Raw genomic sequence first — 27837 nt, 5'->3', positions numbered from 1 at the left:
GCCCTGAGAACCACCATGTGGCTCCTGAAATTAGACCCGGTGTCACGCCGACCAGACTCCAGAATCTTTGAGCCGCTGAGAGGAAACGCCTGGCTGTGCCCTTGTCATGACAGGAGAGTGGAAGAGAGAGGCTCAGAGGCGAGCAAAGGCATTCCAGTCACACCCAGTCAAGGCAATCAAATGAACTCATCCCAGCCCAGCCTGTGGTCTAAGGCAAGACCCCTGACCTCTCTGGACCTCGGTTTTCTCATCTGGAAAATGGGTCTATACAGTAATCCCGCCTACCTCCCGGCCCACTGTATTTGGGAAGCACCAGGGGTATGGCGGATGCCCAGGGAAGGGCACCTGCGGCCTCCCTTGCTGCCCTGGGGGCCTGCCCCAGTCCAGAGGAGCCTTCCCAGACCTGTGTCACCTGAGGTTGGGCTGGCGGGCCTGGGAACCACCCCTGCTCCCTTTGCTGTTTGGGGTTTTGTGTTTCCCAGCATTTCCTTTGGAAAAAGTCCAGCTTCCTCTGTGCTGGAAGGAGGGGAGGGGGTGACTGTTCACGCCTGGGCCTGGCTGCCCAAGGGAGTTGTGTGGAGAGGTGACAAGAGCTTGAGGCTTGGACTCTGGCCAATCCAGGGTCAAATCCAGGATCTGTTACAATGCTGTGTGACCCTGGGCAAGTGACTTCACCTCTCTGAGGTGCTGATTTCCTCACCTGTTCAAAGGTCGTGTGATTTCTACCTCAGAGGGTACTGGATGCGGATGGGGGGCCTGGGATGAGAGAGGATTCTGGGTGCACTTCCCCAGTGTACAGGCAACGATTCCTTTGGGGGAGGGATTGGAGATGGGGGAGAAGTTCTAGATTTACAGCAGGAATTACCAACACAAATGCAGCATGGCCAACTGGAGAGAGATTTGTCCTACCTGGGGAAGGGGTCGGCGTACCCGCTGCAGGAGGGCAGAGGGCAAAACTCAGTTCCGATATCAAAGGCCTGTTGGAATGAGAGTCCCTGGTTATCAGGCCTCTGATTTGGGGGGAGAAAAATCCACATGTTTATGCAAAAATGTCATTATTGAAATGTCAGGGGTATAGACTGTATGATTCCATTTACGTCAAATTCAAAGACTCGCGAAGGGTGATAGGAACTGGACAGGGGTTTCCTTGGAGGAAGTGTGGGCTTGCCTGGGAGGATCACGAGGAGAGATTCTGGGACCCAGGATGTTCTCTTGATCTAGGGATGCTGGGGACACAAATGTGCCCCCTTGGTGATTTTATGCCGTGTGCACTTCTGCATATGTGTATTATATGTCAGGGAAAAAAATGCTAAGATCGTTTGAGAGCATATAAATCAAAACCGCTGGGAGGAGACACCCAGCACACCTGTGGGCAGATCCTGGGCTCCGGCCAGACTCCTGACACGGGGATGGCTGTTCTCAGCCTCTCCCCCCTGCACTGGCCCCTCACCCTTGGGGAACACCCGTCCCACCCCACCCTGGCTGCCTTGTCTGAAAAGGACTCGGGAGCCACATTTCTGTCTAACTGCCTCTCGGCCCAATTCTGCTGAGCTCAAGTTCTAGAGGAATAGGCATTCCCCGCCACATCAATGAGAAGTGGTGCCCCAAAACCTCACCCTTTTTTATTATTCATTTTATTTCACCAAAATACCCAGAGGACAGTAATCAAAAGGCAGGCCGAGCTCTGTTTCCCAAAAGCTTTCTTCGAGTCCAGGTTTCACCAAGCCCACTGTCAACCCCCCTGCAGCCCCCTGCCGCAGACCTGATGGCTGCAAATTCAATTTGAAGCAGCCTGGTGCCCCGGAGCCCCCAACATCAGAAGGGGGTTAGTACATATTGGGACTGCCCGGCTCCACCCTTCAGCCTGGTCCCCATGTCTTGATTTGATTTTCCCTCTTTCTTTTCTCTTCTGAGCACCAACAGAAGATGCACACGCCTCCTATATAAAGCGGCACTTGCCAAAACAAATGCACGTCAAATGCATTTATTTGCACAGACACTCATAAAAACTTTACTAGACACCAAACAATTACAGGAAGGGGGTACCTCCGACTCTGCTGATCCCTGCGGCTCGAAGTGGGTTTAAGATAAAGATCAAATAGGACAGGCACTGGTCCCTGTATCACACCCAGCCGTGGACTTTTGGGGTGGAGACCAATGAACTTTCTTGCTTTTGTGCATTTGTGTCCAATTCATATAAAATGCCTTTCTGCCAGTTATTCTTAATGGGGTTTTTATGGCTCCAAATAGTTCTTGGCCTTCTCTTTGTTCTGGCTCAGGTCCTCGGGTCTGGGAAGCCCCTGGTTCTATAGATGGGTTGCTGAAATAACCCAGCCCATCCATTTGGCAAGAAGTGCAAAGATTCTTGAGGAAAGTGCCTTTTAAAATATAAATATAAATGGCACCTAAAGTCCCACATGGTGGATGTGATGCATCGGGCTGAAGCCCCTAATTCCGCTGCCCTCCAGGGGTCTGGCTGGGAGGGCCAGCCCAGCCCCACGCTACAGACCCAGGGCAAGCGCAGGCTGTGGCTGTCGTGCTGGATGTCTGGGCAGTGCAGGGGATGCCCAGGTGCCCAGTCCACAGCTGCCCGGCCATGAGCTTCACCTGCCCTAACGGGAGATGGGCGGCTAGCTCAGGCCCTGATGAGAGCAGGAGGCGGCAGCCCTGGGGACTCCCTTTCATTCAACCATTCAAAAATATTTAGAGACGCCTACTGTGTGCAGGCACTGTGCTGAGCACTCCCGTGGTGTCCTCTCAATAGCCCTGTGGGCTAGATGCTGGTGTGACACCCACTTTGCAGAGGAGGAAGCTGAGGCGCAGGACTTCCCTGAACCAGGATGGAGGAACTCCCGGGGGCCTGCTCTGGACCGCCGCAAACTTCCGCCTGGCCTGGCACCGTCCTTCTCGAAGCTCCCACCAGAGGGCCCAGCAGCCTTTGGACCTGAGGTCTGATCTCCTGCCCCACCAGGGGAATCCCATGACTAATGAGCAGGACCTTGTTCTGGAAGGCCAAGGTCAGAGGCCCGGCCAGATGGCCGAGGGTCAGGCTGGGCTGGAGGGAGGACAGAGGGGCTTTGCGGGGGCCGGATGGTGCCCCCACAATGGACACGGGCATCCACCAGCACAGTCTCAGGGCGACATACGTGGTGCCTCACCAGCAAACTGCCAAAAATCCCAGAAAACCCCAGGTGGGAGTGTGAGAACCTGCTCCCAACCCTGAGCCAGAGGGACCCAGCCTGGCCCCCTCCTGAGTCACTCAGATATGGGCACCTCCACCAGACTCAGGGCTCTGAGCCCCCGGGCGTCAGAAGACCATAGACACTTTTCCCAGCTGCGGGGAGGGGACTGATCACGCACATCCATCTCTGCTAGCTGAGCAGGGGCCTGAGCCTCTGACCCACCAGTCCCGAGGTCAAGCACGGCTGGGGGCCAGGGAAGGCTCGGACTTCTGTGCTGCTGTCTCTGGGCTCCGCTTGCAGAGCTCCCGGCCCTGGCCCAGGCTGCAGATGGGAATATGTGTTGGGGTGTCTCTGGTCCAATCTAGCCGCCCTCCGCCAGGGATCCGAGCATCGCAGGTGCCAGTGGTGCCTGGGCAGGGGAGAATGGGCCTGAGCACTCCGGCAGCCCGGGCTCGGCGTGGAACGTAGGGCTCCCGGTCCTTGCGCCCACATTCCGCCCCTGCCCAGGACTCTGGTCCTGCGCTGGGGTTTGTAGCCTCAAGTGGCCCAGCCTCTCAGTCAGGTCAGATGCACAGCGCGGGGAGTGGAGAGAGCCCCACTGCTCCCTGGGGTACCTCACCGGTGAGGAATGCAGGGCCCTAAGGAGGGGAGCAAGACGTGGATAGTGAAGGGTTCAGTGGAGGTGGGAGGTGGGGCATCTGCAGGGTGGGGGGACCCAAGATGCTCCCCTTCCCCCCTCCACAGCTTCTCACTCCATTCCTTCTTCTTTCCAAGGGATTCCAAACCGCCAGCACGGTGGGGCGGAATCAGAAGCTCTTTCTTGGCTAAGTCTGACCGGAGAGAATCCCGACTGGCCGGAATGCACTGGGGCCAGCAGGGCTGCCACCACGGGCCCAGGGTGCCCAGGGGCATCAGCAGGTACCCATCCCACCACTGGAGGAAGGTGGCGCTGGCCACCTCGCCCAGGGCTGCGTGGACTCCCTACCTAGGCCCCATTCCGCTGTCCAGTCTCCTCTCAACGGCGGAAGCTGCTCAGGAGCCGGGATAGTGCTTGGGAGAGACCAGGGGCCTCTGGCGGCCATGAGCGAGGACCCAGGGCATGGGAGCAGAGGCAAGCGAAGGGCAAGGAGCTGGGCCTAGAGGGTGAGCCAGACTGTGGGGGCGGCGGGGGGACACATCAGCAGTGAATACAGAGAAGGGCAGAGGAGCCCCGGGGTTTGTGGGCTAAGCAGTCCTGCCCCCAGACCAAGAGGTACCCCGCACCTGGGATGGGCCCCCACACCTCACGGCTTCCCGGGCCCTAAGCGCCACTCTCCCCGGTCCCCACGCTAGCTGGCCGCTGGCTGTGAGGAAGGCAGGGGTGCTGGCGGCCTGAGCCGGCCAAGATTCTGTGCACACAGGACAGACCAGCCCAGACTCCCGAAAGGGGAGTCTCCCCCGGCGCGTCTTCTGCGCTAAGACACAGACTTCAGGAGGCCCCAGGAGCGAGACCGTGGGCAGCAGGAGGCCCCACTGGGCTCTGGCGGCCAGTGGAAGCTCACAAAACCTCGAGGCCCGGCCAAAGGAGGCCCCTTTCCGTCGAAGAGACGTGCGGAGCGGAAGAAGCTGGGCACTGGGAAGGTGGGGGGTAGGAGAGCCGGGAAGGGGTGGAAGGGACTCGGAGGAGTCTGGAGTCCAGGGTCTGGGGTGGAAGAGGACCCCGGGGCGCCCTCACAGAGAACGCCGCGGTCTAAGCCTGGAGCCAGGACCCTGAGCCCGGCCGGCCGCCGCCCGACAGCGGTGCAGGGAGGCCGCGTTGCCAGCAGAGGGCAGAAAGCGCACGGCCCGTCCGCCCTCCGACTCTGCGCCTCCGGCTGTGCGCGCGCGAGCCTCGCCCGCCCGGCTGCTCCCGGAGGCAGCCGCGCCCGCGCCCCAGATGCCGGCCCAGGCGGCCCAGGCCCGGGCGCCGGAGCTCAGGGTCGAGGTTGGAAGACTGCACAGGGCAGGGGCCCGGGGCGAGTGACAGAAGCTCCACATCCACTCACCCCCCTTCCTGGACACAGACACACAAAGAGGCGAAGACATACAGGCAGACGCGCGCGCACAAAGCCACACGCCGCCCTCCCCCAAACCCTCAAAACTCTGCGAGACACACGAGCACACACAAGTATCAGAAACTCCTACGTGCAAACCAGCAAGGGTGGCGCGGAGACGCGCGGGCAGGAGAGGAGCCCGGCGCGACCCGGCGGCCGAGAGGCGCACAAAGAAGTGCGCACCGCACAGAGGGACAGACAGAGGGACACACACAAAGACTCCAAACCCAGAAGCCCCGGGCATCGAATGCCCACAGACTCGCACCCAGACACACACGCAAGGACGCAGGGGGATGCGCCCCAGGTTCACACACTCTGAGCCCCGAAAGTCGCAGGGACACAGAACACTGGAGGTGTCCAGCGCCCCGGGCGCACCCGCGCGCCAGAGCTTCGGGGGGAGGGAGCGACGCCCGCACAGACACACAGACACCCACCGACACACAGGCAGGTACCGGGCCGGGGCGGGAGCCTTTAATCCCCCACAAAGCCGGGCCCCTCCGCGGGGCCCCGCGGCACAGGGGGCCACTTCTGACCGAGCCTCCCGCAGGCTCCAAATCCGATCCGCCCTCTCGCCTCCAGCGGGGTCAGGGGACCCGCCTCCCCTGCCCTCCGCCCCCGCCCCGCTCCGCACCGCTGCGCGGCTCCGGGAGGGGCGGGGGCCGCCCCGCAGCGGTTCGCCAGGTCCGTGCGCGCCGGCTCCCCGACCGCCCCGGCCCCCCAGTTCCCGGGCGGGCCGCCGTCCGCGGGGACCCGCCGCCCGGCCGGCCGCGGGCTGTGGCTCGGCGGGACGCAGCGGCCGGCGCGGCGCGCGGGTGCCGGGCTGTGCGGGCGCCCGGGCCCCGCTCCGTCTCGCCGGCGTCGGCTCCGGCGGCCCAGGCGCGCGGGCCCTGCTGGCCGAGCGCGGCCCCCGCCCGGCGCGGCCCCTCCGCGCCGAGACCCGCCGACCCGACTCCCCTCGGGCGCCCCAACGCTCGCCGTCCCGGGCTTCCGACCGTGGGGCCCCCGCGGCCGCTCGCGCCCCTCCCCGCAGGTCCCGCGCCGCGGCGCCCGCCTGCCCACCCCGGCCCGGCCCGGCCCGGCCCCCGAGGACCGCGAGCCTGACCTTCCCACCTGCCCGCCCCTCCGCGGCCGCCCCGGGCCTCGCTCGGCCTCCTCGGCCTCCCCGGCCGGCGCCGCCCGGAGCCCCCGCCGGGGCCGGGCCGCCCTCCCGTCCCCGGGCCGGGCCGCGCGCCCGCGGGACCCCGCGCCCCGAGCCCGGCCCGGCCGCCGCGCGGAGCCTCGGCCGCGGGGAGGGGCCGCCGCCGCCCGCGCACCTACCTCGGCGGCGGTCGGGCCGGGGCCGCGGAGCCCTCGGAGCCCTCGGAGCCCTCGGAGCCCCGCGCGCCGCCCGGAGCCGGCCCGGGCCCCGCCAGCGCCCAGGCCGAGGGGACGCGCGGCGGCCGCTGCCCCGTCCCGGGCGGGCTCTCCCCGGGCGGGGCGCGGGCCTCCTCCGCGGGCGGCCGGGCGTCTGGCCGGGCGCGGGGCGCGGGGCGCGGGCCGGGGCGCGGGGCGCCCGCCCGCGGGGGGGGCGGCGCCGGCACTATTTGACGTGGAGCCGCCGGCGCATCCCGGCGCAGGGATACGCGGCGCGCCAATGAGTTCAAATGTCAGGAAGTTTGAGGCGCGTGAGGCGGCGGGCCGGGTATCCCTCCGCCGCCGGCCCCGGCTCTAAACCGAGCGGCGCGGCGGGCGCACCATGGCACTGGAGTAGCGCGGGGAGCGCGCCCGGAGCCCCGCGGCCCGCTGCGCCCCGCCCGGGACCCCGCTGCGCCGCCCGCGCCCCCCCGGCCCGCGGGGCCGCCCCTGCACCCCCGCCCCCTCCCCCGCCCGCCGCGCCCGCCGCCGCCGCGCCCGCCGCCCGGGTCTCCTCGCCGCGTCCGCGCGGCCCGGGGCGCCGAGCAGGTGACAGGCAGCGCGCGAGGCGGCGGCCCGGGGGCGCGGCGAGGACTCGGCCGCCGCCGCCCGCCCGCGCGCCGCCGGGGCCCGGGGCCCGCGCGCCGCCGCTGCGCGCCCGCCCGGGACAGCCGGCCGCCCGGCCGCAGCCCCGCGCCTCCCCGGCTCCCGGGCCCCGGCGGCGGCGGGCGGGCCGGCGGGCCGGCGGGAGGGCGGGCGGGCGAGCACCCTGGCCGGCGGGGCCCGCGGCGCGCCCCGCGCCCCATGGATATAGCAACAGGTCCCGAGTCGCTGGAGCGGTGCTTCCCCCGCGGGCAGACGGACTGCGCCAAGATGCTGGACGGCATCAAGATGGAGGAGCACGCGCTGCGCCCCGGGCCCGCCACGCTGGGGGTGCTGCTGGGTGAGCGCGGGGCCGGGCGCCCGACGGGGCGCGGGCAGGCGCGGGGCTCGGGCCCGAGTGGACGCGGGCGCGCCGCCCGGCCGGGCCGGGAAACGGTTTGCGGGACAGCAGGGTGCGCTCCTGGGGAGCTCGCCAGCGGAGACCGGCGCCCCGAGGGGACGGGGTGCAGGGACGGCGCTCAGGAGGAGGGGGACAGGCCAGCGCGCGAGCTCCGCTCGCCATCCTCGCCGCCCCGTCCTGGAGCCGCCACTCCGCGGGGTCAGGAGGCGGGTGTCAGGGCCGGTGGGGGACCGAGCAGTCGCCTCACCGCGCTGGGTGGGGGTGCCAGGCCCCTTGGGGAGCGGGAGCTTCTACGAGGAAGAAAATGTCCCCTGGGCAACCCAAACCCGGTGGGGGGGGGCGGTGGTTGGGGACAGAAGACCACGAAAGCCACCTTGGGGCGTGTCACCAGCGGGCAGCCCCAACCTCGCCTCCCCGGCCGGGGTCCCGGCCGGCCACCCCGCGCCGCGCGTGCTCCCGGCGGTGTCAGCCCCCGCGCCGGGCCTCGGGAGAAGGGGCGCGCCGCGCGGGGCCGACGCTGGAGGCCCGGCGGCCTCTCCCCGCTGGCGTCCGTGCTCCGGCACCGACCGGCCGAGGGAGGCGGCCCGGCCCGGGCGCGGCGGCCGTGGGCGCGCAGGCGGCGCACGGCGCTCCGGGGCAGCCCTCGCGGGGGACGCGGAGCCGCGGGCACCGCGCGGCCGGGCCCCGGCGGCCGGCTCGTGGGCGCTGACCGCGCGGCTCTGCCCTGTGCGCCGCAGGCTCCGACTGCCCGCATCCCGCCGTGTGCGAGGGCTGCCAGCGGCCCATCTCCGACCGCTTCCTGATGCGAGTCAACGAGTCGTCCTGGCACGAGGAGTGTTTGCAGTGCGCGGCGTGTCAGCAGGCCCTCACCACCAGCTGCTACTTCCGGGATCGCAAACTCTACTGCAAACAAGACTACCAACAGTAAGCGCCCTCCCGCCGCGGGCACCCCGGCCCCGCTGCCGGCCGGCCCGCGTCTGCCCAGCCGCCGGCCCTGCTCCCCGCCGCAGGGCCGTCCCCTCGCAGGGCTCCCCGGGCCGAGCGTCTCCGGCCGGGCGAACCCTCACAGCCGGGCCCACACTGGTGGGGTGACCCGGAGGGAGGCTCCAGCCGGCACTAGGTACCACCCTTTGTCTGGGAAGCAGCACCCGGCGGCAGAGTTGGGGTACAAGACAAGGCCCCTGGTGAAACGGTGCATATGATGCCGCATCCCGGGACAGGGCCTGGCCCCGCGGAGGCCTGAATTGGGGATCAAAAAATGATTTCCAAACGAAAGCAGTGGTGTAGGGAGCCAGGCCTTGGCAGTGTGCTTCCCCAGCCCAGAGGCGGGGTTTGTGGGAGTTTGGGGTTCCGGGAGCAAGGAGGTGGAGTAGCTGGTGTGATGCAGTACCTGAGCACACAGAGATGCCCGCCTCCTCTGCTGCACCTTTAGTCCCTGATGGAGAGAAGAGTGTCCTCCCCAGACCGTTCCATGCGGGAAGGTTGCGCTTATGATTTTTGTTGGCTGGAGAAGGGGTCTGGGGAGAGGACCTGAAGAGGTGGCAAACCACAATCTGGGGCTCCCCATGGGGATGAGGACCTGACCAAGTTAGCCCTCCCAGCAGGTCTCTCTCCGGTGGTGTGAAAGCGTTGGGGAGGGGGTGGCCTGCTGTGCCCCTAGTTAGCCCAGACCTGAGAACTGAGGCCAGAGCTGTACCTGGTCACTTTTGTTTTTAGCAGAGACCACGGATTTGTCTGGGAAAGGATCTGAGATACATAAAATTCGATGCAGTTTCTTTCTTTGACTCTCTGGGTTTTGTGGCTGTGTGACTGGGAGGGAGACAGAGAGGTGTGGGATCCCCAGGGTCGCATCACAGAGACAAGTGGGCGATTGTGAGAACTTTCTAGTGAGACCTGAAAAACCCTTTCAGATGGGGGCTGCTCAGGTGGTCAGGGACTCGGGTGCCCAAGCCTGGGGGGTCAGGGCTGCGGACTGCCAGCTGCCAGTGGTGAAGGCAACCTGCCTGCTCTGTCCAGGGACTGTCCTGAACACAGACCTTGACTGGAGGCGGAGCAGCTTGTCTGAGGCCTGGAAATAGTGGGAGCCCCAGAGAGGGCGCGGGGTTCAACTCTGAAAGGCGCTGGTGAGCCCCATGCCAGCCTCTAACCTGACTCTACTTTCCTGGTCTAGTGACCTGGCAGGGGTTGCTTTTTGTGCCTTGTTCTTCCTGCCAACTGGGGGTTCTGGGGAAGGAATGCATCCCAGTCAGAGTCGGCTCTCCTTCTGGTCCCAGAGCCCAGCTGAGGACTCCCCCTCCACACGGAGCACCCCAGGCTAGGCACAGTGCCATTGGTCAGTGTGTGCTGTGTCCCGGTGGAATTCTAGTGCTGAGACAAGGTGCGGGGCCAGGCAGGCAGAGAGCGGCACAAATAAGACAGAAAGTGGATGTGGTTTCGCAGGGCTCCCCAACCTCCAGCCCACCCACACCCTGCCGTCCCGCACCCCTTAGCTTGCTCTGCTTGGCAGTCCCAGCTCGGGTCTGGCAGTACCACTTCCCACTCAGCCACCAGCCTGGAAAATTCAGCACATGAGGGCAAGAGGTCCAGACCACTGGAAATGGCTTCCGAGTCATTCGTGCAGGTTTTTGAAAAAAATTATTTTTTTGCATATGGAAAGACTTTTTCCAACCTCTGTGCATATCTGCCTGACCTTCCCCCACCGCCACCCCATCTTCCCAGTAGTTTATGAAGCTTCTCTTTAAAACAAGGAGAGAATGTGCCCTGGCTCTTCAGAACACAGAAACTGCGAAGTCACAAATTTGATCCGAGTGTTTCCTTACAGCTGAGAGGCCAACCCCTCATTTACAAAACAATTAGACATTAAACATTTGTGATTGTTCGCTAGGAAGAATATTTGTTTTAAAAAAGAAAAATAAGGTCACCTAAGAGCTCGGTTCTTGTGTGCAGGGGAAGAGGGTGCAGGAGGCGGGGGCTTGTGAGTGGATTTTGGAGCAGGGCGTTCTCGGGTCCAGAATCCCGAGAGGGGTCCTCCCCGGCTGCAGCCTGAGGGCGAGCATTATTCACGCCCCTCCCGCGCCTCCTCCCTCACCCCTCTTTCTTCCAATAATGCCAGTTAGGTATCTGCACTAGGTGGGCGGGTTGGGGGCTGAGGAGGGATTGTGGTGGTGGAAATCCCTGGACGCATACCCGGGGAGTCGGGCGCATCAGCGTTTCCAGGGAGAGCGGCCAGCGAGGGAGGCAGGAGCTCACTGGGAAGCGATGTTCTCTGCACAATAAAAATATAGTTCACGATTTTTTTCTTTGAGGATCGCAGATGCATATTTATTGCATCTGTGTGTAAATGCTTTTCAGACGAGCATCCAGGCAAGGGGGCGCAGAAACGTGCCTTCTTGATTTTGTGGAGTCTGCGTCAGCGATATTGGGAAATTAGCAAACCACCCCCTACCCCCGAACTTTTGAAAAACGTGTCTCCGTCCTGCGAGGAGCTGCTGGGCTCGGTGCATAGAAAGAGGTTGCTGGCTTCGTAGGCGTCTCTTCTTCCTTTGCGTTTGTGTGTTAAGATCTGACACTCAGAAGCGCCACGTTATTTTACGCACCACAGGGGTGATTAATTGACGTTCGGGCGCATTTAAATAGTATTTGAGAAAATCTCCCCTCTCGCCCTGGAAGGGCAGGGCAGAGCGCGAGACGTGTATTGGGGCATTTTCTTGCATAACTCGAAAAGTCTCCTCCCCACCCCCCCAGCCCCGTAAGCAATTTTGGGGGTTTGTTCTTTAAAAAAAATAATAATAATAAAAGCCTTGGATCGTTCTCCTGGCCCATCGCAGCCCGAGCTCCTGCTAAGGCCGGGTGAGACGCCGGGAGGGAGCTCGGCCTCTCCACGCAAAGCTGCAGCGCCTCTCCTTCCTCCACCTGAGCAGCATGAAAAAAAAAAACAAAACAAAACACACCAACCTACACCCCACCCCACCCCCCATTTTCTTTCTGGGCGGCTTGGCCAAGTAGAATTATGTAAGTCTTGTCTTGCGTCTGTCGCTCGTCTGGAAAGGGTTTCTATCCTGAGGAGGTGGCGAATTCCTGGAGGAGGCTCCGGAAGGGGGGAGGGTCGGTGGGAGTCCAAAAATCTGTCACAAAATGGAGTCTGATCGCTTGTAAGACAGCTCCCGGGTCTGGCGACCCCAGAGCCCCGTGTGCGGAGGGCCCGGCCCCTGCCCGGCCGCGCGCCCACCCGCGCCTGCTGCGCTGCCGGGGCCCGCCGCGGCCTGGCCTCCCCGCGGCCGGCCCGGGGCTGCGCTGCGCCCGGACGGTCCCCCTGGGCGCTCCCGCCCAGGATGCGCGGCCTCAGCAGAAGGGGGCCCGGGAGACTCCGAGTTTCACAAAAAGCCGTCTGAGTCCTGGGGTGACTGTTTTTTCTGTCTAAATTTACCCCAGCTGGCTGCAGCTCCAGTGGCCCAGCCCCGCACTTCCAGCACATTCCTTTCCGTGGATGTGTTTACACCGGGAAGAGCCTTCCTGGGCGGCTCACCTTTCCTCCCGCACCAGCCCGGGAGAAGTGCGGGGTGTGTTTTGGGGGAGTGGGGGGCGTGGGGCGTCCGGCTCCCACCCTCCTGGCTGCTGCTTCTCCTAGCTGGGGAGGCCTCCCACAGGCCTTCATGTGGGAGCCCCCCACCAGTGGGAACCCCAACTGGCCAAGCCCCATTTGGACTAATCTAGAGCTGCAGACCCAGCCCCCCACCCCCAAGAATGGGCTTGGAAGGAAAAGCCAGTCCTTTGCCCCCATGTGAAAAGACCTCACTTGGGCTGCCCCCGGGGGTCTGAGGACTGAAGGGTCACTCTGCCAGCCCAAGTCTGGGGACCCTCTGGCCCCCGGGAGGGTATTTCTCCATTTAACCCCGGCACCTTGGCTGTGGTCGGAGGGGACTTGAAGGCCTTCCTGAAGCCGTGGTCTCCGCTGCTGAACGGAGGCATTATTCACAGCTGACTCCTGGCTCACCCTGTATTCCCCAGGCTCTGGGCTCGTGGAGCCTAATTTGTTTGCTGGATTTTTCTCGAGTGGGGGAAGCAGGCTGTGGGGATCTCCTCCGGGTTATGTGATTGGCGACTCTCAGCTCCCTCCTGCCCCGTGCTTTGGAATCACGCTTAGGCTCACACAGCCCTGGCACCTACCTGAGCCTCCGCTGTGAAATGGGGACATACCCACCTGGGGGAAAGTATCCTTTTAAGGACAGGCGATAACGTTCCCCAGTGGACCTGGCATCTTGCCCGGCATGTTGTTAATACTTTGAAATGATTGTCGTTACTGTTATCACCGTCAGCAAGGAATGGCAAGGAGTGCCTTATTTCCAAGGACCCACACCAAACTGTCCCTGGATTCCTTGCCAGCGGTGCAGCTGCCGTGCTGGACTGGCCCTGAGCCTCTCTGTGCTGGGAAGCCGAGGGGCACCCCTGGTTGGGACACGGTGCGGGTTCTGCCTCCCTTGATGGTGAAAGAGATTTAGATTCTGAGGCAGGCCTGGCTTCACCTCCCAGCACCAGCACTCAGCAGCTGTGTGGTCTCAGCCAAGTGGCTGCCTACCCTGAGCCCCCGGTTCTCCATCCACAGACTGGAGGGAATGATACCATTTCCCAGGCTGGTTGCGAGGGTTCCTCTAGGTGCCTGGTGGGATTTCTAGAAGTGTTCCACACTCCTGGGGTCCACGATCCACTTCCACGCCTCCAGAGAGACAGAACAACTTCTGCCTGTAGCATGAGGGCAGATGCCAGCTGTGCATCGTCAGGAAGGGCAGGGAGCAGAGCGAGCCTGTGCTGGCCTACTTCTTCTCGGGAACCTGGGGGTGGAGGTGGCTCAGAGCAAAGAGCTTTTCACTGGGGAACAATTGGAGTCTCCAGGGTCTGCACACAGCCGGGAAAGCATACTCAGAATATGGTGTATTTGGAAAATTGTTCACGCTGGTGGTTTTCATGATTCAGATAAAAGGGGAAAAAAGAAAAAGGCTCATCCAGCATCTCCGAGGCTGAGGGGGAGATTCCAAAGAAGGGCGTGTGTGGGGGGAGAGCCGGGGATCTGTGTGCTCCTCAGAAAGAAGATGCGGGAGACGCACTGGCCCAGGTGGTCAGAAGGTTTCTCCAACCCTGGGAGGCTTTTCCAGCCACGACGGGCTGGCAGTGCTTTCCCCGCGAGCATCCTCCGTCCCGCGGCTGTGAGGTTTTTAAAACAAAAAGGAAAAAACCCTTCCAACTTGGGCATTAGTTAAGGCTGAGCAATGGAGGATATTCTCAACGACATGAGTTATAACTTCCAATTTGTTGGATACCACAGTCGGCCGGCTGCCTGGGCGGGAGGAAGAGGGGACCGTCCACTCCTCCGGAGAGCCCGTGTGAGCTGTCAGTCACGCGGGCGGGGGAGGGGGGTGCGCAGGACCGGGGCCCTGGCTCTCTGGCTGACCCAGCCCTCTCCCACCCCCCGATTCTGTGCTGATGGCAACAGAGAGCAAAACCAAAATTATATATATTTATTGCCACAGCAGTCACAAGTGGAGAGGTGGTGGTAGTGAGGGAAGGGCAAAGCTGAAAACCATATTTGAAAAAGTTGATTCACGAAAGGCAAAGGAAGCGAAGTGGCGGACGTTTGCCATTTCATCGACTGGCTGGTGTTCTCCATTCATGTCATAAATGTCTCCTGTCATTTGAAGCCAAAAGCAACACGATTCGGTTCCCCGGTGGCCTATAGGGTTTTTCTCTCTCTCTCTCTCTCTCTTGCAGTAAATGTTTATTTGTTAATAATATACTTTAAACAGCCTAGCCTTGACCTCAAGTCTCCTGAAGCATCCATCTTCTCTCAGAAAAATCTTTCAAAGTTTGTGTAATTTGGGGGGGAAGGTGTAACTGACAGGGCAGTGAAGGGCCTGTGTTTGCTTTAACTACTGCTGCGTCGGGAGTGGTGGGGTATAAGGGGCCACTGTGCTCCAAATGGCAACTTTCTTGGGTTTCAAGCCTGGCTGACAGCACTTCCTCGCTGCCCTTACCTTTGCTTCCCTTGATCAGTACAAATAAATGTCTGCGTAGGCCCTTCCTTTGTTATTCCCCGGGCAATACTAGATCCATTTCTGTTCAGTTTCTTGACTGGCAGCTGCTGGACCTGCCCTGCTGACCCTGGGGCCCCAAAGGGGGGGTAGAGAAATATAGGGGTCCAGGGGATATGTGATCACATGGGGGTGGGGGGCTTCATCTCAATTGAGAGCCTGGCCCAGCCTGGCCCTGATGCAGGAGGCTGCTGGCTGACAGCGGAGCACCTGGCCAGCCTGGAGCCGGGTAACCTGAGGGGACTGATGCTGAGGGAAAAACCCGATTCAGGCTCTGGAAGAAACAAAGATATTTGCCTCCAGTATGGTCTGTGCTGTCAGAGGTTTCCCTGGGAACTGTGAGGTGGTTCCCAGCTGGGGAGGGGGTTCTGAGAGCTGCCCAGAGCGACAAAGGTGCCCACCAGGCCTGGCAGGAGTGGGGAACCCACTGAAGAACTGGCTCTGAACAGAAAGATGGGTGAGCACCCAGGCCCATAAGGGGTCCCTCTACACACTCGCATACGGGGTGCTGCCGCAGGGTGGTGGGGACAGCAAGAGCTACGCTGGGTGGGACAGGCTGGGTGTGACTGCTGCTTCCCTTTCTCCTGCCACCTCCCTCTGGACTCAGGGACTGTTGTCATGTGATGCCTGGATTACCATAGTTACTGGACTGTGGGGTGTGGGCAACTGCTCAGGCCTGGGGCTGCCTGAACAGGAGGAGGTGGAGAGGACCAGGGTGTCTGGGGCTACCTCCTCCAGATGGAGGGCTCCTGAGTGGTGCACATCTTCTCTAAGGAAAGAGCAAGATGGCAGGTACAGATTAGGAATCAGGAACATCTCCATCTTCTCTGTAGGGAAGGGGCCGGCGGCTCTTCCTGGCCCTCGGTTTCCGAGCGGTAAGTTCCAATCTCATAGGGTTGCTCTGAGGATAAAGTGAAACAAGCCCAAGGTGCCAGCCTGCACTGGGCCTTCAGTCAGTGTGTTTCCTTCCTGCCCGCCCCAGGGAGTGAGCCGGGGGGCGCCTGCTTGGCAGGAATGCATTGTCTGCCCTGTGTGGGCGGCCCGAGAAGGGCGTCTTCTAAACAGGTCTCCTGAGGGGCCCTGACCACCTTCCAGCTCTCACCCAGGTCTGGCGCTGGTGCTTTGGACAGTGTTTCCTTGAACAGACAATGGGACGAGTCTGGCTGTCAGGAAACTGGTCCCTGGAGGCAGGCGGTGAGCCGCCAGTGGATGGGCCCCGAGACCCGTAGGCCCAGTTTCTCATGAGCCTGGCCAACGAGGATGTGAACTGGCAGGACCAGAGCCTTACCCCCTCCCCCCCCACCAAGGGGCAGGCCACAGCAGTGCATCTAGAAAGGAGCTGGGGTCACCGAGTGCCTGCCATGTAAGCTGACCTTGCTGCCCGTGTCGGTGGGGGAAACCCAGGCTGAGACAGTTACCTGCCCAGGTGCAGTGACTCTGGACCAGATGTGCAGACCCGCCAGGCGGGTCCCATAGTAGAGACGACCCCTAAATCCTCATTTCCTGACCTTCCTGCATCCTGCTCGCCACCCTGGACAGGGGATTCTCCTCACAGCTGAGCCTGGAGCTGATGTGGGGGTCTCCGCCTTCTCGCCCCAGCACATCCCCTGTAGGGTCGAGCCTTGCCAGAGAGGGGAAAGGTTGGAGAGAGACCGCCTTTCTCCCGAAGCAGCGCGGCCTCGGCGGCGCAGGCCGGGCGGGTGGGGCGGCTCTGCGAGGGCTCCCCGGGCGCCCTCCTCCAGACCTGTCTCTCGGAGAGTTCCCGCTCCTGGCCCTTCCCTCCACCCCCAAGCCCGGTCCCGCGGCCGGTGCGCGGCTCCCGGGTCCCTCCTTGCCGGGCCGCGGGCGCCAGCGGCGGTTGATGAATTTCGGTGTCACCAGGGGTTTAGCCCGGATTTGGGAACCGCGCGCTCTAATACGCACACACGGCTCTGCCCTTTCTAAAGCGCAGCCCTTTCACCCAGCCGCTGATTTATGAAGGAATCCGATCCCCGGACGCGCTGGGCTGGAGCTGGGAATCGAGCCCCGCGAGCGCCTTCGGGGTCCTCCACCTTCTGGGGGCCCTTGGCGGCCCCGGGTGTTCTCCTGGGCTGGACTGGGGCTGCCCGCGGCCCAGACGGAGCGAGTCCCTGGGAGCCACTTAAAACCCCCTGGAAAGAAGTGAGACAGGCAGAGAGTTCGAATTTTCCTGCGGAATTCTGCAAAGCTCTCGCTCCTCCCCAAAGCCTCCCGCCGACCCTGCGGGCAGGCCCCAAAGCCACGAGTTCGGGGGGTGCAGTGCTTATCCGGGCAACGGCAAATTGACAAGAGAGTGTAAGTCTTTTTCCCGCCTGAGAATTGTGCAAAGCCCCTCAGCTCTCGGGGGCTGAGACAACCGAGCTCCCTGCGCTGCCTCCCGGTGCACCCCAGCCCCCTCCCTCCTGCACCCCAGCCCGGGCGGCGGGAGGGCGGATTTTTTTTCAGATTTGGTTTGCAGGGGGGAAATGTGGTTGTATCAATCCACAAATATTTACTCTTAACAGACTTGTATCTGTGGAGATTTCGAACAAAGACAGTTTAGGGGGATTACAAAAACCCTAAACCCCGTTTTTCTCCCGGACTTGGTGCTTTAAATGCCAATTACAGACGAGCCATATCCAACAGCAACGGGGGGAGGCGGGCAGGGGGGGGGAGCGGGGGGCGAGCTCAGCCATTAAATGTAACTTTTCATTATGAAAAGGATTTCGCCGGTTTTATCTTCTAATAAGATTATGTCAGGAACACAAGTACCTAGGAGGGTGCTGAGTGACAGGGCTCTGTCGTTTAATCAGAGGCTGCGCGGCTCGGACCGCGGGGCCTTTGTCCCACCGAGTGAGCGTCGGAAACTTGCCGTCCTAATCCCCTTATTCATGTCAAGCACAGAAAAGAAGCGAGCACCTTACAACCGTGTCCCCTCCACCCCTTCCGAGGACCGCGGGAGGAGGGGGCTCGCCCGGTCCCCGCGCCTCTGCTTTCCCAGCGCGCTGGGGTGTCCCCGGCCTGCGGGGAGGGGGCTGCGGAGCCTCAGCCGTCAGCTTCTGCAGAATGGGGCAGCGATGCTGGAGGGGAGGGAGCTGTTTTCCCCTCCACTGGCAGCGCGCACAGCCGGCGCTTCCCCCCTTCCCAGAAAAGGGGGCGCCGGGGTGCACACTCGCCCCCCATGAGGGGGGCTGGCAAGAAGCGAGAGGCCCTGGGACGAGGCCAGCCTGGGGTCCTCCGGGGCGAGGTTCGTCGGCTCCCTGAGCTGCTGTGGCTCCGCGCGGCTTCTGGAGCCTCGGAGCTGCCTGCGCCCGCGGCCTGCGCGGCTCGGTTCTTCGAGGGCGAATTCCTTTGTTCGACCCCCGCGGAAACCCGCGTCTCCGCCAGGCCCGTGGCGCCTTTATTCTCGCCACCGCCGCCGCCGGCCGGTCCCACAGTTTGCAGCCTTTTCCTGGGGCGCCCTGGCCGTGCAGACCCCGCCGGGTGCCCGCCCGACCCCTCGACGTCGCCGCCCGGCCGGTTGCCCCGCGCGGACCCCGGGCCGCCCTGCGCGGCTTCCCCCTGGCGCCGAGGGAGGCCGCGGGCAGGGCGAGTGGCCGTGGGGGCTGCGGGTTGCTGCACCGGCCGAAGGAACCAAAAGCAAAAGCAACACCCAACACGTGAATTCACGCGCCCCCAGGGCTGCTCACTGCGCCCCCCCAAAGGACCAGGCCGGCGCCCCCCAGCCTGCTCCGAGGCTCTCAGGCCAGAGGCCCCGGCGTCAGCGGATCTGGAGGGGGACTTCGGAGGACTTTGGCTCAATAGGTCCTGCTCCTTGGCCTCCTCTAACGGCTCCTAGGCTGCGCTTGGGGGGAGCCCCCCGGGATTGTGCCGAGCCCTGGGAGCGCTCTGGGGCCGCCTGGCTGCTGGCAGCCTCCTCCCTCCGGAGCCCCGGCTCCCAGCCCCGGAGGAGCAGACCGAGCACAGGGTGTCACCTCGTAAAAGCGACAGGCAAGGGCTGTTTTATGGGGAGGGAGAAGGGGCAGGAAGTGATGCTTCCACCTCAGGGTGCTCTGGGCTGGAGAGCCCTCCTGAGGACCTGCCTCTCTGGGGGACCGTGGGGGGACAGGGCTGAGTCTGAGATGGCCGAGGTCTGGGCCGGCCGCTGGCGCTGGGCAGGGCGCGGCTGGACCCAGGAACGCAGCGCCGGCCTCCCGCCCGTCCCCTCAGAGCCCCCTCTGCAATCCCGGGCTCAGCCAGCAGCCCCGGCTTCCTCCCAGGCCAGGGGCGGGGGAGAGACTTTCTCCCTCCAAACACTTGATACCAACTTTGTTTTTTTGGCAAGAAAAATAAGCCTTGTTTGGAAAGGGGGGTGGGGGGAGTGAGCAGGGGAAGGAGCGAGCCGGCGGCAGAGCAAACTTTGCGGATTAGGTTTCAGCGCCTCCGCCCCACCCCCAGCCCCTCGGCGGTGATTTGTGTGCGGGGGTCTGTGACCCTGCAAGGCATCAAACGGCCCGCGGGAACCGGCCGAGTTCAGAGGGACAGTGGGCAGAGGGGCGGCCTAAGACAACGCAGATGGTTCATATCAGCCGGCCGGGCAGGGCCCTGGGTGCGCAGCGTCTGCCCGCCGTCGGGCCGGGCCCCTCGGAGGGGCTGCGGCCGGGTCTTCCGGGGAGGCCAGGGCCTGAGCAGCAGCAGGGGCCAGAATCAGCGCCCAGTCAGCCCGGCTGAACAAGACCAGTGACAGAATTCCTCCACTAGGCGGGCCTGACCCTGTCCAATTCAGGGAGCGTCTGACCCACCTTCTCTGCCCAGAGCAGCCTGAGCACTGACTGCTTGGGAACGCGGCCCCCCAGCCCTGGCAGAGTGGTCAGAATTCACCCCACCTCTGCCCTGTGGGCCGCTGGGGCTTATCTAGGTCAGAGAGCCCCTCCCTCCGGCCTGTGGTCCCTGTTTTCTTCTCTGGGAGGTGGCCTGCCTTCAACCTGCCTGTAATATTGAGCCTCTGCCCGCCTCTGACATTCATTCATTCATTCATTCTCCCACTGTGGAGAATGTTCTCTACCCCCCCCCCCCGCCTGTTTGAGCCCCCGTGCCTGGCCTGGGCTAACTGAAGGCTTCTTCTCCCTCCCAGCCCCAAGGGAAGGCTAGGAAGGAGGCTCACTCACAGCTCAGCCCAGAGCCTGGCTTCGAGTGGGGGCCCCACTTGGTCAGGGTGGGTGGGAGGAGCCTTTGCCCACACCCAGCCTTTGAGCCTGCTGCCTCCCTCCCCAGAGCTGGCGCCCCCTGTTCTTACTACCAGGTCCTGGACCCCCTGCCCTCACCCCCACAGCCTGGCTTTCTCTGGCCTGCGTGAACCCTCTTGTGACCAAAGCGAGGAGACAGCAGGGCCACACCCGCCCCAGGAACCTGGGGCTGCTTTAGATGAGCCCAGCTGAAGGCTCTTCCAGATCCTAGTGGAAATGGGAATGTGTCAGCCCAGGTGCAGCCATGGCTGTACCAAACCTCACCCCTGCAGAACGGCGGGAGGAACCCTAAACTGCCCACCTCCAGGCTGGGGTCCTTATGGCATCTCCACAGTTCTTTCTTGAACCCTCTTCTAGATGCTGGCATTGTCACTAGCCTGGGCTTCATCCCTGGGCTGAGGTCACTAGGAGGGAAAGATCCTTCCATCCTGGTTCCTGTGAAGGGGTGACAGGTGTGCTCAGTGATGAACTGATTCCAAGAGCTTTCTGGACGCATGGACCACGTGGGCTTGGGGATTTTTACTTCTGAATTGGGACATGACGGGACTAGAGCCAGGTGAGCACAGTGCTCCCTCCCACCCTCTCAGGGCTGATGCTGGGCTGGTGCTGTCCTCTCTGTGGCGGGTCACGGGGAGGCCAGCAGCCTGTCAGGGCCACAGAGGGCCAGGGGGTTGCTGGGACCTCTTGGGGCTCCCTCTTCCAGGGTCCCTGCCTCGGGGGAGCGGCTGGCTGGGTCATCTGCACACTGAAGACACATCTGTCCTCCACATGTTGGAGGCTGAGCAGAGGACATGTGGTTTGGGATGTGTTATCTTAATCGTATTTATTAGCCAATCCTGAAATTTAAAAAAAGAGTCTGATATTGTTATGATTCGGCAGAGTTCCCCGAATCTACACAGTGACCGGGGAGGAGAGGCCGCCAGCCTCAGCCAGGTCTCTGTCAGCGGGGACCAGGACCTGGCTTGGGAAGTTCTCTGGGCTGTTCTAGTGCCGTGGAATCTCTATGCTGTGAAACACTTACCGCTTTCATTTTCCCAAGCAGAGATCTGAAGCAAAATTAATTACCCCGCCTTGACTGATAGTTGTTCTGTTGGAGTATGGTTCTAATCCTTATTAACATTCTCCAAAGTCAGCCATGAAATATGACTTTTACACCACACTCTTTGGCATATGTTTTCCTTTTCCAGGATATTTTTCAGGCTATCTCTGAGCCTCACTGCTGTTCATTATTTTGCCATAGGTCTAAAGTTGCCAGCCCCAAAGCCAGTCCCTCGCAGAGCACAGCCGAGGGGTGGGGGGCGGGAATGACACATCTCTGCTCACGACGCAAATTGCTTCTGATTATTGAGCTTTGAATGTTTTCCTCCATCGTGTTTTTATTAAAAACTCCAGCATATTTATGCTTGATGGTGTCTTCAGTTAAGTTTTTTTTTTTAAGCAGGGGGTTCCCCTTTCTGTAGGAGTATGTAAAGAAAATAGTTGTTATGACCACAAAATTACCGTCCAAACCTGGTTCGAGTAAAGCCAGCCCTGCTTTGACAAGCCCAGCAGGCTGGGAGCTTTTTCCGGCGTGTTCCAGCTGCTGGGGAAACAGAGCAGAGAGGAAGCCCACAGAAGCCTCCTTCTGCAGGGTACTGGGGCACCTCTCAGGAGCTAACACTTCCCAAGTTTGTGAGCGGTGGAGGAGGCCCGGCTGCAGGGGGCTTGCTGATGGGCAGCGCAGCCCCAGAGAGCACAGGGCTGCAGCAGCCCAAGCAGCAGCGCGCAGCCGGGGCTTGTTGTTCTGTCAGGTACTGGTCTAGCATGTCATCTCCCTTCCCAGCAGCTGGGGGAGAGGGTGCTGCTACTATGTACATTTCCAGATAATGTTATAGGACAGGGAGAGGGGCACCCCAGACCCCCACAAACCTGCCTATTCTACATGGGACCACCCTGTTACAATAAGACAACCCAGGCACAGAGGAGTTGTCCCTTGTCCAAGGTCACACAGCTAGTGAGCAGAATTGGATCGGGAGCCCAAGCATCCTTTCAGGAGGAAACGTTCAGTGATTCTTCGGGAGGACTGATTCTGGCCCCTTGCAGGGGGCAGTGCCCTTGCGGTGGACCTGGGCCACAGCTCGATGTTACTTACGGAATGAGTGTCCTGTAATGAATGGCCAGTGTTCTTTGCGTGCTGCCTGTGGCAAAGGTTTGATGGGAATTGGTTCTCTGAATCTTCCCCACTGCCCTAGGGCAGGCCTTATTATTGTGATCAGTTCCCATTTTGCAGCACCGACCTGAGAGGGGCAGCGACTCCCTCAGGCCTCACAGCTTCAGCTTGTAATGGGCTGGGCTACCACCTCCTGGGTGCATGTTGTGTTTAGGTTTTGGACCAAGGCCTTGGCACCTCAGATCTTGGCAAGCGTTCCTAAAAGTACTTTTCATTTACGCAGGTTTCCAGGTGACAGAACTGGGGTTTGGAGAGGTAAAACCACACACCCAGGGTCACACAGCCTTTGGGGCGCTGCACCAGCATGACGCCAGCATCTGGGAGTGCCAAGACTACACTGAACCATTTGGACTGGACATTGTCTTGGCAATAGACTGGGCACACTTGCCATGGCAGGGAGGAGGGGGGGAGCAGTGTCTGTGGCCTGTTTCATGCCAAGGGACATGGCATCTTCCCATCCCAGCCATGCTTGACAGCCGGGAAAACCAAGGCCCAGAAAGCTCCACTGACTTGCCCTGGGTCACACAGCTAAGGAGCAGTTGATGGGAATCACACTGGGGTGTTCTGGCTCTGGGGCCAGGTTTCCCAGAGACTGCATCGTCCTCTCCAGCAAAGTCACTGTGCTTGACAGCTCCTGAGCCAGTGCCTCTGTGTGCTTTGCACATACTCAGTGAGCACAGAGAGGCGAGAGAGGGAAAGTGACTTTCCCAGAATTGCACAGCAAGGGCCAGCTAAGTTGGGGGGGGGGAATATCTCCAGCTCCGTTGAGGGGAGCAGGCCCATGCCATGGATGGAGCTTGGCCAGCCCCCACAGGCTGCCTTTATCCCTGCTGTGCCTTCCGGGCTCAGGCTGCTCCTACAGCAGCTTGGGGTAGGCGCTGTCTGCCCTTTGAAGGGGACAGCCTTCTGAGTGTGTCACTTTGAACTGCAAAGGAGCCTGTGGCGAGGGCTCGGCCCCCTCCCCTGTGCCCCCGCCCACCCACCCCTCCAGGTCTGGTTCCAGTCGGCAGGCCTGGAGCCGAAGGGGCGGGCAGGGCGGCAGCCCCCCTGTGGGATGTCAGCCTGATCAGTGAGCAGCGCAGACCCCTGGAGGAGGAACGAGCTGGCAGCCGCTGGCCCACTGTCCCACGTGGCAAGAGTTCAGGCCAGTCACTGAAGTCCTGTCCTCCCCCAGACATGCCCTTGTGGCTGCAGAGAAACATCTGCCCGAATGTAAAAGATTTAAATTAAAATAACAGTAATGATGGTAATGATAATAATAACTTGTGGAAGGAAGCATCTTGGCCGTGGGGCATAGGGAGGATGGTGGAATCAGCCAAGGAGCAGAAGCGTTCACAGCAGGTCAGGAGGGGTGTTAGGTAAGACACGGAGGTGTGGGGGCAGCTCCTTTACCAGGAGCCCAGTTTGAAGGGACTTTTAGTTGCTCAGCCAGGCCTGGCCTGGCTCTGCCAGGATGGGGGAATCGGGGCTTGCCAGCAGGGTCCGTGCTTGGAAATGTTAGCCTCTTCTCTGATTTTGTGACCCCAGAATGGATTCCTTGGGAGCCTGAGAACTCAGCCAGATTCTTAGCCAGGAATAGAGGAACAGATTCTTAGCCAGACAGAGGAAAGATGTCAGCCCTTTGGAGCCTCCGTGTTCAATTCAGAGACTGGTCTAGGCTCTGCCACTCACTGGCTGTGTGACCTTGGGTTGGATACTTTACCTCTCTGTTCCCTTGAATGAGGACCAAACACCTGCCGCAGGACAATGATGAGACCTAAAAGAGAAGGCAAGACGTGCCCCTGTGTTAAAGTGACTTGAGTTAGGTGTGTGCATCTTGTTGATTTTGTTACAGATGCTCCCTTAGTGCTGGGCCTCAGCAGTCTCTTGCCCGTGTCCCCCAGCCTTGACTGGGACAGGGCATGATACCAGTAGGTGCTCTGTCAGTGTCGAAAGAAAGTGTCAGGGAATGACTGGGGGTGGGGTTAGACCGGCTTGGGGGTGGGGGGTGCCTCCACTGCAGCTCAGGGTAGGTGCTGTCTGCCCTGTGATGGGGCAGCCGCCTGAGTGTACTTTGAACTACAAAGGAGCCTGTGGCTTCTTCCTATCTGTGTGACCCTTGGCAAGTTACTCAGCCTCTCTGAGCCTTGTTCCCTTGTTGGTAAAATGGAAGTCATCAAAGCGTCTAGCTTTTAGGGCTGTGGTGAGAATTACAGGAGGTGATGCACTCGGAGGGGCAGTCCAGTAAACGTGAGTGATTTTTTTTTTTTAAGATTTATTTATTTATGCATACAAGAGCTGGGGTATAGGCCAGAGATACGGGGGGTGAGAGGATTCACCAGAGACAGAGTGGGGAACAGAACAGTGGATCTACTGAAATACACTGCTGAGGGGAGCAGCGGGCGAGGCAGGAGAGGTCTGCTGCGCCATGTGGGTTGCTCCCTGGCCAGCCTGGGATCGAACTCGTGCTGCAGAGACTGCAGATTGCTGCATGGTGCGGTGCTTAACCCCTTGCGCCACCAGGGAGGCCCAAATGTGAGTGATTTTTAAGGGAAAGGGCTGTGGATGTGGGTCGAGTTAATAACAAGACAGTAAGTGTGCTGAGTTACCTGGGGCAGGTGCCCATGAGATGGGCGGCTGGAGCTGAGGAGGGAGTGGGGAGGGCATTCCAAGCAAGGAAACTAGTAGCAGGATCTATTGGGGGAAGGTGAGAAACGTGGACTGGGACAGGGAGTCTGGCTGGAGGGGCTGTCCAGGGGCTGCTTGGATGGAGCTGCAGAGGCGGTAGCTACGCAACAGGACTTGGGTTCCGTGCTGTGGGCAGGAGGGAGCCATCAAAGGTTATTGGATAGGGGGGTGGCAAGACTGGAGGTGGCACTTTATGGCGATGACACTGGCTAGTGTGCAGGATTGGAGGCGAGGCAGGCGTGTGCCACCTTGGAGAGGAGGGCAGAGGATGGTGTAGACAGGAGACAGCCTCGAACAGCTTTAGGAGGCAGCTTGGAGGGTTATGGGGAGGGGACAAGGCAGAGGAAAGTCAAAGAGGCCTGGAGCTTGGAACTAGGGTGCCTGGACCTTCCCGTCCCCTCTCCCCCCCACCCCAGCTATGTGTCCCTGGCTTAGGCCCCAGGATCCCAAGACTGATTGCAACCAAGGTGACCTGCTTGGCTGTGTCCTTGGCAGGTCCAGTTTCCCTGGCATGTGAAGCCCATGCAGAGGGCTCTGCTTCGTTTGACGCTCTGCTGCTGCCCTCTTGAATTTCTGAATACTTTGTGAACAAGTACCTGTGTTTTCATTTTGTGCTGAGCCCTGCAAATTATGTAGCTGGGTCTAGTAGCTCAGGCTCTGGGCTGGAGCTAGAATCAGGCCTGCTGGGATTGGGGAGACCCCTCCACCCCCAACTCTACCACTGACCTGAGGCTGGTTCTCAAATAGCTCCTCCTCCTGGCTCTCAGCTTGGCCTTCAAGGCCCTCTGCAGTCAGGCCCCACCCCAGCACTCATCCTCTGCGCTCAGCTGTCAGCTCACTGCTCTTCCTCACACATCTCAGACACGTGTCCACATGTAGGCCTTACGCAGGCTGTGGTGGTCGTGCAGTGTTTTCCCCTGACCTCCATCATCCTTTCTTCTGGAAAAGCCCTCCCCCTCTGGAGGCACAGTTCCATGAAGTCTCTGTGACTCTATACTCCTGCTCCCTCTCGTCCCCACCCCCATGGCACGTACCTCAAGGCTCAGGTTTGTCCTGCTGTGCTTGTTAAATTGCACATTCCTTCGTGTGTGGAAGGACTCAAAATCTTGGGAGCAGGGCCTAGAAATATGCATTCTTAGCTGCCTACCTGTGCATACTGAGGCCTGAGCACCTCAGCACCGCTGTGCGTGGCACAGTGCCTGAGCTTGATAGGTGCCCGAGTCCATGTGCTGAATGTATGTGCGAGCTGAGGTGTCTGTCCATCTTCCTGCCCCCGGTATGTGGCCTGGCGTGGAGGGGCATCACTGGGGAGTGGTTCTGGATGGGATGGCAGCACATGTGAATCTGCACAACGACAGGGAGGCCCATCTTGGAGACTGACTGGGCCAGGGTTCTGCTCTCCCTGAAACCCCAGGACGTGGGGGCCAGGCCACCAGAATGGGGGTTGATGGGGATGGGAGGGCAGAAAGTGGGCAAAGGCCATGGGATCCACCAGCGCCTCCCCTTGGCAGCTCTGCCGCCCCCAAAGTATGCCTGCCCACCCCTTCCAGTTCACGCCGCACAACTGTAACAATGGCAGTGAAGTAAAGGACGGTTTTGGTTTTTATGTCTGTATACCACGGGCACTGAGTTAAGGATAAACTTTATCTCTTACAAGTCTCTGAGGCCGGTGTGCCACTGTGCCCACTCCAGAGATGTGGACAGTGAGGCACGGAAAGTGAGGGACGCTGTCAGAGTCACACAGCTTAGCTGGGCCCCTCCAGCAGTCACCCCGGGATGCCTCATACCCCCCAGGCTCCTGATTTTGAGGCCCCACGAAGCAGCTGGCCCCCAAAGGTGCTCACTGGGTATTGGAAGGAGGCAGGAAGGGAGGGGAGAGGGAAACCCCACACACCCATCCTGACTGCTGAGAGGCCCCTGCCCGAGGCAGTGCTAGACTGACCCCGAGAGCCCAAGGTGAGCAGGACTATCGCAGCCAGCCCTGCCTGGGCATGAGGACCTGGGTCCAGCAGGGTGGGCACAAGGGGGCATCCAGAAAGCTCCATGGCAGAGCACAGAGACCAGGAAAGCTGCTTGCCCAGTGGTGATGGGGCGGTTGAGAGGCCTGTCTGGGTCAGTCTCCAGAGGAGGCATCCTAATTCCTACAGGCATTCTAGGGTCAGGGCAGCAGCAGGGAGCCAGGAGAGCTCTGCTGCGCCATGTGGGCAGCTCCCTGGTCGGGGATCGAACTCATGCCGCAGTGGCTGCCGACAGCTTCGTAGTGCTGACACTTAACCCCTTGAGCCACTAGGGAGGCCCTGTGAGCAGCTGCCGTAGGCCAGTCCCCTGACCTCTCTGAGCCTCAGTTTCCTTACCTGTAAAATGGGCACAACTGTTTCTACTCCCGGGGTGGCTGGGGGCATTACTGATGGGAAGGTGTGAAGCTCTTGGCACAGAGCTCATCACTTAAGAGAAACAGCAAACAGGAAAAAGCTGCGTTCTCTGCAGCTGTGTTTCCTGTGCTGGTCATCACTATTTTCTGTCATTAGCAAGCATGGCAACAAACCAGAGAGAGGCCGGTAGCCCCCCCCCAGGGTTCCAGAGTCCCGACTTTTCTCCCTCCCTCTCCTCCCCTCCTTCCCACTTTGTCCCCAAACCCCAAGGCCTGCCCAGGGGGCAGGAAATGGAGGTGACCTATGGGTCCTGACCTTGTGGAGCTCTAGTCCCTCGGGACAGAGCCAGAGAGAGGCAGGGTAGTGAGAAGCCCTGGGGGAACCGTGAGGGAGGCTCGCCTAGGGAGCAGGGGAAGCTTTTACCAAGCAGGGGCCATTCGGACAGAGTGGGAAGGCGGGGAGGAAGCTTTCCAGGGGCAAGAGTGTGTGGGCCGAGGCCGGAGGCCTGGCAGACCAAGGCCCGTGAGATGCGCCTCCTCCCTGCCCTTCCTGCGTGTCCCAGGCGGTGCTTCCTCAGCTCAGGCCACTCGGATGGCTTGACTCAGCATCCCACTGCTGCTGGGCGGGCTCTGGCAG

The 27837-nt window shown here is 61.3% G+C and overlaps 1 protein-coding gene across 2 annotated transcripts in view; it reads left to right on the top strand.

The window, feature by feature from the left end:
* Positions 1-7450: 7450 nt before the first annotated feature.
* The window catches only part of LMX1B (LIM homeobox transcription factor 1 beta), a 72718-nt gene continuing 52331 nt past the window's right edge, over positions 7451-27837 (top strand). For both annotated transcript variants that reach the window (XM_054689271.1, XM_037491473.1), the window contains exons 1-2: positions 7451-7589; positions 8387-8573. In XM_054689271.1, the coding sequence (XP_054545246.1) occupies positions 7451-7589; positions 8387-8573 (326 nt within the window). The remainder of the gene's footprint in view (positions 7590-8386; positions 8574-27837) is intronic.

Source organism: Talpa occidentalis, unplaced genomic scaffold, assembly GCF_014898055.3.
Source record: "Talpa occidentalis isolate TD23 unplaced genomic scaffold, MPIMG_talOcc4v2.1 talOcc4.7, whole genome shotgun sequence".
Lineage (NCBI taxonomy): Eukaryota > Metazoa > Chordata > Mammalia > Eulipotyphla > Talpidae > Talpa > Talpa occidentalis.
This window is presented reverse-complemented; position numbering and strand designations above follow the sequence as displayed.